This window comes from Antechinus flavipes, chromosome 1, assembly GCF_016432865.1.
Source record: "Antechinus flavipes isolate AdamAnt ecotype Samford, QLD, Australia chromosome 1, AdamAnt_v2, whole genome shotgun sequence".
In the NCBI taxonomy this organism is placed as follows: domain Eukaryota; kingdom Metazoa; phylum Chordata; class Mammalia; order Dasyuromorphia; family Dasyuridae; genus Antechinus; species Antechinus flavipes.
The window spans coordinates 108,588,348-108,608,082 of record NC_067398.1 but is presented as its reverse complement, the minus strand read 5'-3'; the positions used below and the strand labels follow the sequence as shown (position 1 = coordinate 108,608,082).

The following is a 19,735-nucleotide window of genomic DNA, read 5'->3' as shown; positions in this document are numbered from 1 at the left end:
CTTAAAAATTAGAATTGGGTAAGGGAAAGCTAATGATTCCATGAGACATCAAAAATAATAAAATCAAAGAATGAAAAAATAAAAATAGGAAATATCTCATTAGAAAAACACAGCTGACCTGGCAAATAGATCAAAGAGAGATAATTAAAGAATTACTGCAATACCTGAAAGACATGTTCAAGAAAAGGGCCTAGACATCACATTAAAAAAAAATTAAAGAAAATCAGTATTTTAAATCCTGAGGACAAAATAGAATTGAAAGAATCTACCAGTAACTTCCTGAGAGAGATCACAAAGTAAAACCTCCCAGGAATATTGTAGCTATATTCCAGAGCTCCCAGGTTAAGAACAAAATATTGAAACAACCAAAAAGAAACCATTCAAATACTGTTGAATCAAAGTGAGAGTCAAAAAAGATTTAACAGCTTACACATTAAAAGAGTTGAGAGGTTGAAATTTGACAATTCAGAAGGCAAAGGACCTAGGATTACAATTAAGAAATATCACTAAAACTGTGTTTAATCCTTTAGGGAAAAAATGAATATTTAATGAAATAGATGACTTTCAAGCATTGCTAATGCTTGATCTGCACTGAATAGTGACATTCTGACACAAGACTGAAGAGTTGAATTAAAAGGTATGCTTAAAAGAGAAATAAGGTTTAATAAAATGAAGCTCCTTGTATTTCTTTTTGGGAAATGTAACTAAAGAATTTTATATTAGAGCAGTTAAAAGGAATTTACGTAGATAGCATGGATGTGAATCAATTATGTTTAAATGTTCTCCACAATACATGAAAGGTATGAGAAAGAGGAATACACTGGGAAGATAGGGAAGGGAAAGGTCAAATGGGGGAAATGTCATATAAAAGAGATGTACTCTCTCTCTCCCCCTTCTGTCTCTTGTCTTTCTCTCACTGTCTCTTCACACACACACACACACACACACACACACACACACACAATAAGAGATAAGAGAAAGAGAAATGACAAAAGTAAAATTAGATTAAGGAATGCAGTGGTTAGGAGCACAAGACTTTTGTGAAGAGAAGAAACGCATGAAAATGGAACAGGAGTGAAAATACCATCAGTAATAACAACTGAATATGAATGGGATGAACTGACTCATAAAACAGAAACAAAACAAAATGGATTATTAACTAGATTTCAAAAATGGAATGATTTATAAGAGACAAACTGGAAACCAAAAAACATATGTAGAATTAAGGTAAGAAGTTAGAATTGAAATAGCTTTAAAAAAGGCAGGAATAGCAATTATGTCAGACAAAACAAAAAGCTAAAATATGCTTAATTAAAAGCAATAATCAGGAAGACTATATTTCCCTTAAAGATACCATAGACAATAAAGTAACAAAAATTATTTTTTAGTAACTCCAATAAAAGCCTAATTTCTTAAGTTTTGGCAAGTATAGAACTGAATCAAATTTATAAAAATAGAAGCCATTCCCCAGTTGATAGATGGTCAAAAATTATAAACGCACGTTTTTCATAGGAAGAAATCAAAGTTATCTCTATTCAAGAAAAAAATGCTCTTATTTGGTTTTGATTAGATAAAGGCAAATTAGAACAATTCTGGTACTGCCTCACACCCATGAGAAATGACACATGCTAGAGGGGATGAGGGGAAAACAGTTATCACTGTGAATTGTGAACTGGTCCAAACATTCTGGAGAATAATTTAGAACTTTGTCTGTGCTGCGTCCTTTGACCCAGCAATACCACTATCAGTTCTGTATTTGAAAGATATTAAAAAGAAAAAAAGGGAACTATAAACACCAAATATTTATTGCAACTTTTTTTGTGGTAGCAAAGAATTGGAAATTGAGGGGATGATCATCAGTTGTAATGATTGAACAAGTTATGACATGTTTTTGATGGAAAATGATGAGGGATGGTGATTTCATCAAGACATAGTGAACTATATGAACTGATTCAGAGTGAAGTGAGAAGTACTGGGGACCATTGTGCACAATTATAGTAATGTTGTAATGATGCTCAACTGTGAATCACTTGGCAACTCTTACACTACAGTTCAAGGCAATTCCTAAGGACTCTTAATGAAAAAAGGCTATTTACTTTTAGTGAGAGAACTAATGAACTCTTGAATGCAAATTGAAGTTAATTTTCTCACTTTTATTTTCTTACCTTTAAAAAAAAAATAGGCCTGGTTTGAAAATATGTTTTGCATGATACCACATATATAAAAATTTAGATCAAGCATTTTGACTTCACATCTGTAAACATCAATTAGAACAGTGACATCAAGGCAAGTGGAAGTAGTTTCATATTGGAATTCATAGAGGACCCATGAAAATTTAATGCTTCTGAAATAGAACCAGAACTTTTTGGTATGGAATTGTGTGGTTGTGTACATTCTTAGCTGATGCAAAGAATGGCCACTTAATTGACAGGCATTTATTAAGCACCTCCTTTGTGCCAGGCCTTGCCATAGGTGCTGGAGTGACAAATATAAAGAACAAAAATTCCCTTCTTTAAATGCAGTCACATTCTGTTAGGAAAACAAGTATATATACATGTGTATTTGTCTATATAGATAGTTTTATTTAGATTTATATACGTGTAGATCTAGACTAAATCAATATAGAACAAAAGCAAATAATGAGATGGAAACAAGACTTGGCAATCAATTGTATATGTGAGTGTAAACTAGGTAGAGAAGTTGATGATAATGCTCATTTTCTCCTGGTGATTTTTTTGATCAAAATAGTGATGTTTAGAGGAGTCTTCTGTATTTGCTGATGAATAATAAATTTTGTTTGGGCAATATTAAAGTTGAAATGTCTTTGGGACATCCGGTAAAGTATGTTATGTGGGACTGAAGCTTAGGGAGAATCTCCATTTCTGAGTCATGTAAATAGAGATGATAATTAAACCCATTAAGGGACATAAGGTTCCTAAGCAGTGAAATGATCTTTTTTTGAGAGTATTAACCAGTATTTATTAGAGGCTTGGCTTGATCTTCATTTTTTTTTGACTCCAAGGCCAAGAAAAAGTCAAGATCATTTTTATGTCATGATGTATTTTTATTATCATTAATTTACTTAATAAGAATCTCAATTCTGCTATTTACTACTTTCTTGACTTTGTTGAAGTTAAGTTGGGCTTTGTTTTTCTTATCTATAAAACAAAGGATTTTGATTTGGTGTTTTGACCTCTAGGTATCTTTATGTCTTATGAATCATTATCATGCAATCTAAAAATATGTATTAGGCACATACCACATTTTTGTGCTGAGCCCCTAAATCTTAATATCCAGTTTTGACAACTATTATTTGTATTTCGCATAAGAAAAAAACAAATTTAGAAAGTCATCTAGTACCACTATCTAAAAGCTTCCATTAACTAGAAATAGAATTATACTTTTTCTAAAATTGATGAATCTTGGTGGGAATAGCTTATTACTATAGTTGCAAGAGCCTTTTAAAATCCATCTAGTCTAAAAATGATCCTTATTATAAGGATAAAAGACTGTTATTTATTATTACAGAGTCATGGTTTCAGTAATATCTTTTAAGTAAAATTCTGTTAATAGAATATGTAGCTCCTGAGGTTCCTTTGTATTGTAGTTGGAGATTACATCACTCTAAATAGAATGAAATAATCATCTTTGCATTATTTGAGTGAATAACTGATGTTTAATGCATGTTTACTTAGTTTTTAAAGATTCATCAGTAGAATAGGACTACCTTAGCTATTTCCACATCATTGGCATTTTTAGTTTTAGACTTGTTACTGATTGATCAGATAGCCAAAGTGATTCTAAAATTAAATTATCTGGTGTGACACTTTGTTAGTTCACCTTATGCAGGAGTTCATTAGCTACTCCATCACACAGCACAAGTGTACTCACATAGCTAAGGCATTATTCATTCATTCATTTATTTTTTAAAGAATAGTTTATTTTTTCCTCCAGTTACATGTTAAAACATTTTTTTAAACATTAAAAACAAGTTTTGAGTTCCAAATTCTATCCCTGCCCTTCCTGAGATAACAAGCAATCCATAGGTTATATATATCTGAGGCATTTAAATTATTATCCTTGCTCTAAGACAAAACAACTTTTTTTTTTTTTAAATAATAGCTTTTTATTTTCAAAATACATGCAGAGATAGTGTCAACATTTACCCTTGAAAAATCTTGTGTTTCAAATTCTTTTCTCTTTTCCCACTTCCTCCCTTACACATTAAATAATCCAATATAGGTTAGAAATATGCAATTTTTATATACTTATTTCCACATTTATCATGGTTCACAAAAAATATCATATCAAAAAGGAAAATCATGAGGAAAAAAAAGTAACCCAGCAACAAAAAAAGTAAAAATACTATGTTATTATCCACATTCAGACCCCATAGTCCTTGTTCTGAATGCAGATGGTTCTTTTTTATCACAAATCTGTTGGAATTGGCCTGAATCACCTCATTGTTGAAAGTGCTACATGAGAAAAAAACCTTAAAAAACTTTATGTTCATGGAAATTTTTCATTTTCACTAGTTAATCTAACCAGGTAGTTGTCATTGACTTTTTTAGTAACTTGTAAATTACTATAACTTTAATGACTTCATTTAATAATGTGTTATTGTGGTCAAGGTTGATTTAAAGGGATTATCTTGCCCCTTCTGTTATATAGAATTCAAACTTTCCAGTTTAAAATAAGAAAATGGCATATCCAAAATTGTTTTCTTGGCTTAAAGATTGTCTTAAGATTTTTTTGCATTATAGATCGTATAATCAAACTAAAATATGTTGTGATACACATTCAACTTTACCTGCTAGATTGGGTTTATTAGTTTTTCCTGTACTCATTTTCATTAAATTAGTCTGAATTTTTTTTTTGTTAGCTTTTTATTTATAAATTTTTTCCACTATTGTAATGAATTACTTTTATCACTGCCAAGGCTAAGCCAGTTTACTAGTTCCATGAAAATAAAATTCATTATCCTTGTGGTCCAGGAGTAAGCATAGTGTGTTCTAAATATTTAATCTTTCGTAATTGACTTTTGATGCTCAGATATCCTATGGGCAAAATTAAGTTTGAAGTTTCTGGATGAAATAAAAGTTGGATTGAGTCACAGAATCATAGAATTATAGGATCATCTAGTCCATTTTAAATAAGAATCCCCTGCTGATCTTCAGCAAGTGGACATCCAATCTTTATATGGAATGAGGGAAAGCTACTTGAATGTGCTCATAATTTTGGAAAATTACTAAATAAAATTTTTCTTTCCATTGACAAATATTTTATTTTTTATTATTTCTATTTACTGGTTTTGTCACAGGGGTCAATCAGAACATGTTTAATTCTTATGTGCCTAAAGATACAGTAATGGCATTTCTTCAGTTCTTCAAAAGTCTTTTGGAGGCTAAGTATCTTTAGATGTCTTAATGGATCCTTATACTATATGGCTTTCATTTTTTTCACCATTCTAGGAACTCTCCCTTGGATATGCTGCAGTTTATCATTGATATTTCTATGATAGTTAAATAGTTGCTTAAAAATTTTTGTCTATGTATGTATATATGTAAAATGGCTTTTTAACTTGTTTCTAAATTCTGAATCAGGTAGCAACTAACTGAAGAGGATCATATTATCACTGAGGCCTATACATTCTAATTATCTTGGGATAATCATGATGAATTTTCATGAATGGATTCTGAATTTTTATTTTATCAATAAAATTGAATGTATATTATGAATTTCCTAGATTTAAATTTATTAGTTAACTTTATGTTTATTAACGTATTGATATTTCCTTTTCCATTTGTTTCTAGGGTGTGGATGAATGGAACATAGCTCACCTGAATACCATATTGGATGTTGTTGGAGAAGAGTGTGGTATTTCTATTGAGGGTGTAAATACGCCATATCTCTATTTTGGCATGTGGAAAACTACATTTGCATGGCACACTGAAGATATGGACCTATACAGCATTAATTATCTTCACTTTGGAGAGCCTAAATCTTGGCAAGTTACAAATTTATTTATGATAATGATAAAGATGATAAATATGTTAAAAATTTTCAAAGTGCTTTACATATGTTAACTCATTTACTTAATTAATTTACTACTTCAACAATCATGGCAAAGGTAGGTGCTATTATTATGCCCATTTTAAATATGAGAAAACTGAAGTCTAGGGAGTTGAAGTGACTTGCTCAGAGTGATACAACTGGTAAGAGTTTGAAGCAGGATTCAAATTTCAGATCTTAACTCCAAATATTGATAATGGGGTGTGTGGGGGATGAGAAGAGGAGGAGGGAAAGGGAAAGGAAGTGAGTTGTATTTTTCTTCTTGGTGTGTGTGAATTTGGTAGTGTTTATTTTCATGTTTATGTTCATTATGAACAAATTTTTAATTATAGGTTTCAAACTTTACACATAGAGTTTTTGAAAAAATTGAATTCAGAAATCATAAAGATAGTAAATAATGACAGGGAAAGTGAAGGCTTGTGATAATATTTAGGTTATTTTCCTTATCATCAAAGTAGGCTATTTTTATAGTGTTAGATTCAGTCAGTAGAGCTGGATTAAAATTTAAGTTTTGATTCTGACATTTACTAGCCTTGTGAGATTGAGTATATAAATGTTACAATTTTATCATTTGTGAAATTGATAAACTAATGTTTGTATTACACACCTTGCAGAGTGTTTTGCATATCTTAAGTCACAGATTATTTATGTTGTAATCAATGCTTTTTTTTTTTTTTTGAAGTATATCCAGTTTTCTGCTTCACTGTTTTCTAGAAATTAATAGGTTAAATAGGATTTTCAAAACTGGATGGGATCTAAATATATTATCCATGCATCTAAAAAAAGTTTAGTATAAGACCTATGAGCTAGGCATCATGAGAATACATTAATGAGTTCAGCAGCTGTGGGGGAGAGAGAAATAATAAATGAATTTGTAGTGATATATTAGCCTTCTTTGATGGGAAAACATTTGAAATAAAGGTTAACCTTTAGAATTTCTTTTTGATTCTCAATTCATTTTGCTTAAAGGACTCCTCATTTTTCTAAACATTAATTTAGGAATTTCATTTAACATTTTGGTATTGGCAAACTTCATTCGATTTTGCATTAGCAACATATATTCCAAAAAAAAAAAATTATTATCTTTTTATCATTTAAGTGATTGAAAATATTTTATTAGTTTGATGATTACATGTTAATTTAGTTTTTAAGAATTCATCATATATGAAAGAATAGTCTGAAAGTCCAGAAAATATGTCTTCTGTTTGTGAACGTTATGAAGTTATGTTCATCTTATGTAAACCAAATTATCTTTTTTTTTTTAATAAATTTTAAAACAAATTATATTAGTTTTGCTATCATCCTCATTTCTCTCATACCATTTCCTCTTAATGAATGCATATAATACAGAATACAAAAAAGGAAAAAAGATCAGCATAGCCAACCTGTTGAAAAAGGTTTAATTTTGTATGCTGTGTTCTATACTCATAATCCTTCATTTTTGCAAAGAATATAGGAAATATCTTCTAATAATTTTTTTTGGGGCAAGATTTAACATAATTTCATGTCATTCATTTTTGATTGCTTTATTTATTTTCATTTACATGGACTTTTAAAAACAATTAATCTTACAACTTTTTTGCATCTTAGAATATACCGTAATGAGCAAAACAACCTCTTTTTTTTGCTGTAATCACTTTTTGCCATTTACTATATTGTTATTGTTATTGTTGTTGCTGCTGTTATTTATTTATTTATTTTCTCAGGCAATTGGGGTTTAGTGACTTGCCCAGGGTCATACAGCTAGGAAGTGTTAAGTGTCTAAGACCAAATTTGAACTCGGGTCCTCCTGACTTTAGGGCTTGTCCTCTATCCACTATGCCACCTAGCTGCCTTGTACTGTATTGTTTTAAGGTCAGATTTATTTCTCTTCATATTATTTAATTTAAGTCTTCCATAATATTCATATTTTTCCTTCTATTTTACAAATTCTTTTTTTTTAGCCCCATTATTTTAGTTTATGTTTTAAACAATTTTATCAATTTAATAATCATCAATAAACATACAGATTTACTTGTACAAAGAACAAAAAGTAAGATTATAGATGAAACTGCAATTTATAATCTTATTTTAAAAATCAAGCAAGGTAGTAAAAAATATCCCTATTGGTTTCATTTTCTGAAGTTTTTGTTTTCATTATAGATCTATTTACAAAACATTTAAAGACACAAAAGAAAGGAAAAAATGAATTTATAAAGGGACACAAACAGGACCATTTTCTTTCTATCTTAAGATCACAAAATTAGAACTCAAAGGGGATGATTTGAGACTATCATTTTATTCATTAATTTTGTTTTATGTTTTACAGATTTCTTTAAAAATTCTGAATTTACCAAATACCAGATGAAATGTGCATTTACATATACATAATACAATAGACAAAGGGTTTTATATGAAACTTTGGATCTCATGTAAAACTTGTTTTTATCTAAAGATAGATATGATGAATTTAGGTTGTAATATTTAAAACTTCCCTATCTGATCTAGTCAGAATCAGGTCTCAGGTGATTTCAGATTGACCAAGTATTTAGAATTTCACGGAAGAAGCAACTCTCACAAGTATATTGGAAATACAAGGTCTTAATAATATGAACAAAAGAGAAAGAATAAACAAAAGTAGAGTTAATATGGAGGTTACTAGGGACAGTAACAGTAATGCCACCCAAAAGAAGGCTTGTGTCTTCTCCATTTTCTATTTTTTTTCTCCTATTCTCTCTCTGTTTCCCCTCTCCCACCTTGTTTGAAACAATAAAATAAAAAATACAAATAAAAGAAACACAAAGCCCACAAAGCAAGTAGATGTATTCAAGCAAACCAAATTCCCATAGATCATATCTCTATCATATTTTATATCTTGAGTCAGTCACTTTTTTGTCAATATGTATGAGCCATCTTCTGTCTTCTGGAATTGTAGTTAGTCATTTAACTGATCAAAATTGCTAATTCATTTAAAATTGTTTTTCATGACAAAAGTTGTTGTTTGAACTGTTTTTATGTTTGTTCCTCTTTGGATTAGTTCATACAAGTTTCCCTAGGTTTCTGTGAAATCATTCCTTTTACCCTTACTTGCAATAATGCAATAATTCCATTCCATTTATATGCTACAATTTGTGTAATCTTTTGCTATTGCTTGTTACTCCATTTGTTTCTAGTTTTTTCCTATAACAAAAAGAGGTGATATGATTTTTTTTTAATAGACATGGGCACTTTTCCTCTTTCTTGGATCTCTCTAGTTATAGGCCTAATATGTTATTATTGCAACAAAGGATATGCAGATTAGTGACTTCTGGGGCATGATTCCAGATAACTTTTCAGAAGTGCTAGACCAATTCATAACTCTTATCAACAGTTAAAATAATATGCCTTGCTTCTTGAAGTTTTCAACTATTGTCACTTTCCTTTTTTGTCATCTCCTAATCTCATTGGCTGTAACTTGGTAGCTCAAAGTTGTTTCAGTTTGCACTTTACTAATTATTAGTGATTTGGAAAATTTTTTTCAAAATGTGGTTGTCTTTAACTTGGATTTGCTCCTTTACAATTTGCTTGTTGAGGAATAATTATCATTTCTCATAGCAGAATAATCTTCTATTGTAATCTGTACTTCAGTATGTTTAGACTTTTCAGAAGATAGAAATCTACTTTGGTTTTAATCGGTAATATCACAAAAATATTAATATAAATTTTTTTTACTATAGATACATTTATAAAGCACTTTACAAATCTTAGGAGTTATGTAAGTTCTGGCTATAAACTATTTAGATCCAAAACTTAGTTAAATGCTTTTTCTTTGATACTTGTTTCATTATTATATCAAAGGTTATTTTGTATAAAAGACTGTAAACTCATTTAATAAACAGCAAAAATGATTGATATAATCAATGAAATCCTGATAGATTAAAGAGAAGAAGTTTTAGTAGATAATGACAAGCATTTGTATAGAGATTGGCCACTTAAGAGGCTCAAAGTAAAATAATTAAGTTTATCAAACTTCTATGAACCTTATAACTTTTTTCATCTTTAAAAACTTTTAATATGAATACATCAGTTTTTGCTGCAGTTAACTTGTTTTAAATGATTTAGTTTTGAGTTCGCAGGATTTTGACACATTCTTTAATTTATTATGAAACTATTTTGTCACTTTGCATATTCCATGGAACATTGACTGGTAGCCCAGCTTTTCAAGTCTAGCCCTTATATAGCCTGCGAATTTTCAATGGAACTTAATCAGCTGGGTTCTTGTGACTGAGAAGCTCTTTATACTGAATAAATTTTTAAAAAAAAATTTAAAAGCTTTTTATTTTCAAATATATGCACGGATAATTTGACAACATTGAACCTTGCATATTGTGTTTCAGATTTTCTTCTCCTTTCCCCCAACCCCCTCCCTGAATGGCAAGCAACCCACTCTATGTTAAACATGTTAAAATATGTTAAATACATTATTTATAAACATATTTATACAATTCTCTTGCTGGACAAGAAAAATCAGATTAAAAAAAGAAAGTAAATGAGTAAGAAGACAAAATGCAATGAATAACAAAAAAAAAGAGTGAGAATGTTATGTTGTGATCCACATTCAGTTCCCATAGTCCTTTGTTTGGATGTAGATGGTTCTTTTCATCACAAAATCATTGGAACTGGCATTAGTCATTTAATTGTTGGAAAGAGTCATGTCCATTAGAATTGATCATTGTATAATATTGATGTTGCTGGATACAGTGATCTGTTTCTGTTCATTTCATTTAGCATCATATACTGAATAAATTTCTTAACTAATTATGAAATGTGGTATGATGGAAAATCTTATTATACTAGCCTAACTCCATTTGTCAATTTCTGTGATTGTAGGACAACTTTATTATTCATTGTATTAATATATTTATCATAGTTAATCATTTCTTTAATGGGAAAATTTTTCAAACTCATTGGGAATATGGAAAATTCCCAAAATGTTGTTTTACTCTCCTAAAGATACTTTAGTTTTGTAGACTTATCTGGATCTTTGACAGATGTTTTGTTATATATAGCCTTGTATCAAAATGTGAATTTCACAAGTGAATTAGCTTTTTGCAGTGTTAACATACTCCTGTCCTTGTAATATCTTCCTGATTAGAAGTGATTTTTCTTTGTAGCAGTGATTAGTAGCTCTGTATGTGGGTATGTGTGTGTATGTGTTTAAAAACTTGTTTTTTTTTTTTTTTTTCTGTCTTCCAAATTCAAAAACCAATACTGTACTATAGAGAAATCAATAATGATCCTTTCCACTGCCAGATTCCATTGGAAGTCTTTGCTTCTTTTCTGAGAATTAATTAAGCCATTTCTCAGCAATAGTTTATTAGTTTTTGGTGTTTATTTTGTTTTTTTGACTGTATCTTTTTGGTAAATATGGCTGATTATGGCTGATCATGTGGGATTGAATGGTCCTTGAAATGCCTGACTTTTTCACACTTATTTCCTCACTTTTACATATTTTCTTAAGAGAAATAACCATTTTTCCAAATTATAAAAGCAATGAAGGGCAGTGTTTAATGGCGTGAAATCCTTCACTCAAAAATTGGTGGATAAATCAGCACAATCTGATTTCATGTTATCAGTTAGACTAGCTTCAATAGAAGCATACACACATACACACAAATATAATTTTAGCTGTGCTTAACATAAAATCATATAAAAATTATTACTCGTTGGAAGTAATTTGTACTTCATTGTACCAGTGTGTTTTCTTAGCATTACATTTTTTTCCAAAAATAAACTTATGGTTTTTAAAGTATTCTAGAACTTTTTAATATTTCATTTAGGGAAATGATATTATGAACTATATATATGTTTATTGTTAACTATTTTCAGAGTAGGAAATTTTTAATTTCATAGAACTTTTTTTATTTTTGTAATATACACAAGAGTAGGGTTCAGTTGATTAAATTAACTCATTCTGCCCCATTTAATGTGATTTCCTTAAAGATCTGGGAATATATATTCAATATATATTCAACTTCAACTAGTCAGGCAGTCAATCATTTAGAGATTTTACCCTAAAAAGTCTGGCATCTTAAATTGTGTTTACATATATATATGTAATATCTTAAGTTGTGTGATATGAAGTATTTTTGGATTGGTGGAGGTTAGTCAATCCCTAGGAATTGTCTGGAGAATATTAAGTTACTTTAGCCTTGAGATTGAAATTAATATAAGCCAGGAAAGAGTGATGTAGCAAAACCTTTTAGGAGGATTCATCTGGCAGTGGAGGAGAGTTTCATCTTTTGCCCTGGCCCAGTCAAATTTCTTCGTTCCTTGACAAGAAGAGAACCAGTTAGCTTTGAATAGGTTTTTGGAAGTTTTCCCATCAGCTTAATTTTGTCCTCTGAAGCAGCAGTGTCTGTTAACATTTTCTGTTTTGGAACTGAGAGCAGACTGGATTCAGTATGAGAAGGGGATTTCATGACTGGGTACTCTATCCATTAAACCAATTAGCTCCCCTATGAATTTGAATAGACTCCAAGAAAGAATCTTTACCATCTCTCTGGGGAATTTATTAACTTCCCTGTAGAGAAAAGAATTTCAATACTGAGGAACTATTAATTATCTTCTTATATGTTCTTTCTTAGTTTGAGATTAAGAGCTTCTAGACTCATCATCTGAGAAATGGTCACAGACTTTTTGGGGAGAATATGAGGTATTTAAAAAAACCATCCAGTTGCTTTCATTAAAATATCTCATTAATACACCCCATCTAAATAGTAAATTAGACTAATAATTGATAATCTTGGTCAGATGTACTTATTGAAGATTTATGAACTATAGGCAATAGGAAGATACCCCAGCCTTTCAGGGGTAAAGTCCCAAGGAAAAACTAGTAGCAACTTTATAGTGATCTGAGTGATGAGTAGGAATAGTACTTAGCCAGTTATCTTAGGGTATGTGCTCAGTATAGGAATAAGGATGTGTATAGGAATAAGGATGTGATCCATCTGCTTAGGCTATCCTGAAATTTCGAGTGATAGTAGCTCCTAAGCTTTTGACAATTTGGGACTAAGGTTGTGTTAGAGAAGAACTTATCTCAAAATACTTTTTATTTAAAGTTCCAAATTCTGTTCTTTTTCTACTTCCTTCCCTGAGATGTTAAGCAATCAGTTATAGAAATACTTTTGCAATTACACATAGCATTTCCATATTAGTCCTTTTTTATAAGAAGACTTGAATAACAGAAAAAGAAAGAAAGTGAAAATAGTATGCTTCAGTCTGTATTCAAACAATATCTGTTCTTTCTCAGCCAGCAAATAGTGTGTTTCATCATTAATCCTTTGAAATTGTCTTGGATCATTGTAATGCTGAGAATAGCTAAGTCATTCACAGGTGTTCATTGAACTTGTTATTGTGCACAATGTTCTCTTGGTTGTGTTCCCTTCATTATGTGTCAGTTCATGTAATTCTTTCCAGTTTTTTGAATTCATCCTGCTTGTCATTCTTTATTGCACAATAATATTTCATTAGCATCATGTGACACAGCTTGTTTAGTCATTGCCTAATTGATCAAATATCACAATTTTTAATGTTAAACTTCGCCCCATCCCCAATAAATTACGCGTCCATGAAATCTGCATTGCAACTGGATTTATTACAGGAGATATGAATATGTATATGGAATTCCAGGTACCAGGAATTTACAACCAAACAGTTTTGCAAATTTACAAAATTGCAACATAGGGATGAGATAATTAGAACCAAAAATCTCCTAAATAGAAGTGGTATGAGAGGATAATGGGAGCAGTAGAGGTGCGAAAAAAACTAATTTCCTCCTGAGCGGGAGAGAAAAGGTAATGGCAAAAGCATCATTCTTTTTCCCTTTGGAATTGCTAGACCAGATGATCTTCTCTATAAGACTTCCAGCTATATAAGCAAGTTTCTCAGTCTACTACAGGCTGATTGGCATCTGTCCTGAGTCTCAAGGACACACAAGGATTCTAGGTTGGGTTACAAACGATGAATTGTTAGCAGTCTTTGTCCTTCTTATCCTTTATTTCTTAATCTTAAAAATCTTATATATTTGTACCTATAAATGTAAGCTAATAAATATATAAATTGTTAGTCTCAGGAAGAATAAAATTAAATAGTTTATTTAAATTGGGAAATGAGAATTTTGGGAAATGAGAATTTTTCTTAAACTTCTTTAAAGTTCATTAAACACAAAAATATTTTAAGGTTTATTCTTTTCATGGTATGGAGAAATTGTTTTTAAAAGCTTCATTTAAAAAAAAAAAAAAGGAGCAGCTAGATGGTGCAGTAGATAGAGCTGGGAAATCAGGAATTCAGATCTGGCCTCAGACACTTAATACTTCCTAGGCACGTCTCATTGGGGTTACCCAATTGCCTTAGGAAAAAAAAAAAAGAAAGGTTTAGTAAATTGGGGCAGCTAAATAGTACAGTGTATAGAACGCCAACTTTGGAGTCAGTAGAACCTGAGTTCAAATAAAGCCTCAGCTGCTTAATATTTAATAGGTGCATAACCTTGAGCAAGTCCCTTAACCTCAACTGTCTCATCCCTTAAAAAAAATTTTTTTTTAAAGTTTGGGAAATGCCCAGTGAAAGAATTTATAGTATAGTATCTTTAAGAACTATGGTAAATTTCTGTGTCATTTATAAGAATGTTAAATATAATTAAGATTTTAAAAGAAATTTAATAATGTACATAAGGGGTTTCTAAGAATGTTAAAAAGGAAAATGTTTGCTTGTACAATTTACTTTTTTTATTTTATCATACCTGATAAAATACAAAAAATATTCTTTTAAGTCTTTTAATTGAAACAATAATTCCAGATTCTAGTTCTATAGTAAGATAAGTAGGAAGTCTATTTTATGAAGCCACAAATTCTGTTCAACTAAATAATCCTTTAAAAATTATTAATGGAATTGAGCTTTCTTTGAAACAAAGAAAAATCCATCTTTAATCTATGTTAATCCATTTAAGTAAGTTGAATTGATTACTTAAAATTTGCTTTCTTTTTATAACTATGTATTTTATTCTTTGGATCATGGTCTTAAATTATAACTTTAAAAATCTATTTATACCATTTTAGGTATGCTATACCTCCAGAACATGGAAAGCGACTTGAACGGCTGGCTCAAGGTAAAATTATTTTCCAACCTTTCTTGTCTAAACAGGTGTTAGAAACCATTAATTTTTCTTTGGCACTTTGCTATTAAGTATGGATTGCCAGTTTATTTATTATAATTTAATTATTTTAAAACATTGTTTTTTAGAATTCTTTTCTTATGTCACTTTAATGGATAGCATTTTAAAAAAACTACATAGCTTGCATATATATAAATTCATTGAAGGCTACCTGGGGAACCCATGTACTCTTTCATTTGACTCAGTGAATCATGACTTCAATTTTCTGATTGGAGCCATTACAGTGGTTATTTTCCTTTTCCTTCAAGGGCTTCTACTTTTCGATACCTTTAGATTCTCATTGGATTAAATGCAGTTCAGGGTAAATGTGAATTCATGTTTAAAGATTAATCAAAATAGACAAACTATTAATTTCTGATTATTGATGAAGTCTTTCTAATTGCTTATTCCTTTGATAAGATAAGATCTGTGATGATTTTATACAGGATAGTTAAAAGGCTTTTTTTTCTTAAAAGACTTTTTTTCTGAAGTGGTTTATTGAGAGAGTAGAATACTATTTTAAGGAGAAATGGCATAATCTCATTATTACCAATATTTCAGAAAAGATCAAATTTTATGAAGATGTTTTATGTAAGCATAATTTATGTACACTTGGTATTTGAAATCTTATATTATTACATAGTAAGATATTTAAAAAAGCATCTTTTTTTAAGGAACATCAAGAACAATTTTCAGTGAAAAAGAAATAAAATTTGGCATTGGCTCTCAGAGCAAGCAGAAATTCCCTTAAATATAAATTATCATATGTTTTGAAATAAATGTGGGGGAAAAAAACTGAAGGAAGAAAATATTTTAAAGGCAATGATATTTTTTAAAAAAGCGTTATGATGGTAATTGTTTTATCTATTTGAAAAGATGGATTGTATTATATGATATATATATTTGGCATGTGACTGTATTTTGTAACTTATGGGCTATGAAATTGTAAGGAATCCATAAATGCATAAGTGTATCGGCATTATCTTGATATTTATTATTTGATAAATTATGCAGTGTGCTTCCTAAAACAAACAAGAAAAATGTAGTACTTACTGTTTTGTTTTGCAATTCGTATATTTGTTTGCTTTCTTCCCAGGCACCATGGTAGGCATTGGAATTTGGGAGCTGGGTGGTTTGTAACCATCTGTAAAACAAATGATTGAAAATTTACATCATATTTAGTATAGAATTGATCTCCAAAGGTGGTACTGTTATTATTTTTGTTAGTCGTCATAGTAGTAGTATTATTTTTGGTTGCAATTGGGGTTAAGTGACTTGCCCAAGGTCACATAGCTAGCAAGTGTCTGTGGACAGATTTGAACTCAGGTTCTTTTGACTCCATCCTCTGTACCACCTTGTTGTCCTGGGAACTATTATTTTATTGTTATTGGACATTTAAACAGTGAGATGTTAGAATTGACTTAACTACAGTTTATTTGAATATTTCTTCCCATCTTTATGAGCCGTTGGAGGAGGACTTTCTCACTGTGATTACCATTAACTCAGAAATTGTTTATTTTTACTTTTACTCTTAAAGTTTTAAGAAGTTAATGTTGTTCTTTATATCTTCTTGGGTGTATTTTTCTGACCATTGACTTGGCTGAATTCTACATTGTTACAGTACTTTCTAGGTAACCACTTATCTGCTTATCATGAGTACATTGCATTGGTTGTATTTTGATTTCATTGTGTTATCTTCAAAACTAGATGTAATAAAGTGAACCTGACTATTGATAGAAGTCTTAAATATATGTTTAAAGCAGGCTTATTGGATTTTCATATTACTGGGCCAGTCATTCATTTCCCATTTGTAGAAATGTATAAGATGCAATTATAGTTTTTCTCTTACATAAATTCTTGAAGCATTTTTTAATGCATTTTTGAAAAAAGAATTATTTTGTTCTTATCTTTCTAACTATATAGCTCGGTTTCCTTCATATTTCAGAAAATTACCTTGTTATCAGAGAAGCTTGCTAATTAATAGTGATTTAGAGTATTTTTGATGTGACTATGGACAGCTTTGATTTCTTTGTCTGAACCCTGCCTTTGACCATTTTTCAGTTGGGAAATAAAAATTTGTGGTTTTGACTTAGACTTTTAATGTTTGTTGCTTTTTGTATCTTCCTCCAGATTTTCTTTCACTTAAGAATTTTCGTATTAAAAATACATTTTCTTTTTTTTTAATTATATAGTTTTTAATTTACAAGATATATGCATGGGTAATTTTTCAGCATTGACAGTTTTGTTCCAACTTTTTCCCTCTTTCCCCCGTACCCCCTCCCCCAGATGGCAGGTTGACCAATATATGTTAAATAGGTTAAAGTATAAGTCAAATACAATATATGTATACATGTCCGTACAGTTATTTTGCTGTACAAAAAGAATCGGACTTTGAAATAGTACAATTAGCCTGTGAAGGAAATAAAAAATGCAGGCGGACAAAAATAGAGGGATTGGGAATTCTATATAGTGGTTCATAGTCATCTCCCAAAGTTCTTTCCCTGGGTGTATCTGGTTCAATTCATTACTTACTGAGCTATTGGAATTGATTTGGCTCATCTCAGTGCTGAAGAGGGCCACGTCCATCAGAATTGATCATCATGTAGTATTGTTGTTGAAGTATATAATGATCTCCTAGTCCTGCTCATTTCACTGAACATCAGTTCATATAAGTCATTCCAGGCCTTTCTGAATTCATCCTGCTGGTCATTTCTTATAGAACAATAATATTCCATAATATAAAAATATATTTTCTTTCATTTCTTTGAAAAAACTCAGCATTAAAGATTTTATTTTTTGTAATTTCTTAACTACTTGTGCTTTGAAACTCACAAATCCTGCCATTTCTTTCTGTTTTTTAAAAATTTCTTTTCTCTTTTGAAAACATTCTGAAATTTCTTGTTGTTGTATGCAGTCTTAGGATTCCAGACAGTTTTTTCTCTGGAGCGATAGAGTCCAGATTAATTAGCTGGTAAAGTGTAGCCTTCCATCTTGTTGTTCAATTGTAAAAGTCAGTAATTATTTTGTTTGTATATCATTAAATATTTCCTAATTACATTAAAAAACTTTAAAAACATATTTAAAAGTTTGAATTCCAAATTCTCCCTCTTCCTCCTGCCTCTTTCTTATCTGTTGGATAGACAAACTTAATAATATAGGCTATATGTGTAATGTCAAGTAAAACACTTTTACATATTAGCCATGTTTAATGTTCCTCTTTCCTTGCCCTTTTTCCTAATTTCCTTCTCTTCTTCCCCCCTCCTCCCATGATAAATAAAGGGAAAAAATGTGCTTTAATCTATTCTCAGAATTCATTAGGTGTACTGTTTTTCAAAATGGTTTTTTGAAATTGTTTTGGATCATTGTCTTGATGAAAGTAGCTAAATCTTTCATATTATAATATTGCTATTACAGTGTAGAGTATTCATGTAATGCTCATTTATATCAGTTCATATAAGTCTTGCCAGTTTTTTCTGAAACTTCTTATTTCTTATAGCACAATAGTATTCCATCTCAATCATACATGGGCCTATCTTAGAGATACTGATATTTCTAGTTTAGTTTCAAAACTATTTCACTAAAATGAATACTGCAATAATGTAAATCACATGGGTTTTTTGCTTTCCCAGTGCATATAAACATGAATTTTATACTCTAGTCTGTTAAGTATTATGTCTTAATAAAATAAAACAAAACATATCTTCATTTAAAAATACTCTTGTTAAAAAAATGTTAATCATCTGATTGCTCAAAAAATCATAATCTTTTTGCTGGTGAAGGATCTTGCTTGGTGTTAATGATTGCTGAATTGTTGGAATCCTTACAAACTGCTAACTAATTAGAGTTGACCTAATCTTACAAGAAGATGTTTTGGGCAGAACCTGAAACAAAGTAGTAAGTAGGACTAATTAATACAAAGCTTGTGTTTACACCTTTACTCATTGGAGTTCACAAGTTTGCCAGCTTCACAAAGTAAACTTTGTACCTTTATGAGTTCACACCTCCCTTGAAGCTCTTTGGGCCAGAGAGCACTATGGGAGAAAACCCATAATCCCTCTCTCTCATATCCCACAATTCCTCCCTCTTGGATAAAAGAAACAGACAGAGGCTCTCGGTCAGATTTCAGCAGAGTTACGCCAGAAGCCCTCTCTCCGAGGCAAGGCAAGAGAGAATATATATTCCACTTGGCTGGCTGGTCGAAGAAGAGAGTTCAGCTGCATTGGAGAGGAGTTGGTGGCTGGGCTCCTGCACTTCCCCCACTGAGACCAAGCTGGTCTGAAAGACTCACCAGAAAGCTAGCCGAGCCCCAAGTGAAGGAGGCAAGAGATTCATTCCATCTCCGTGCTGGTTGGAGGCTGAAGAAAGCAGAGGCAGAGGCTGAAGGACAGAACCTTTGGATTTGGAGACATCCGGAGGGCTCTAAGCTAAACCAGCTGTGTTTTGAGAAGAACAAGAATTCCAATATTTGAACTCCAACATTTTGGCGCCCGAACA

General features: G+C 30.8%; 1 protein-coding gene across 1 annotated transcript in view; it reads left to right on the top strand.

The window, feature by feature from the left end:
- Positions 1 to 19,735, top strand: part of KDM4C (lysine demethylase 4C) — a 437,566-nt gene that overhangs the window by 108,866 nt on the left and 308,965 nt on the right. The window contains exons 5-6 of the mRNA XM_051987536.1: positions 5,814 to 6,007; positions 15,147 to 15,196. Coding sequence (XP_051843496.1) covers positions 5,814 to 6,007; positions 15,147 to 15,196 — 244 coding nt within the window. The remainder of the gene's footprint in view (positions 1 to 5,813; positions 6,008 to 15,146; positions 15,197 to 19,735) is intronic.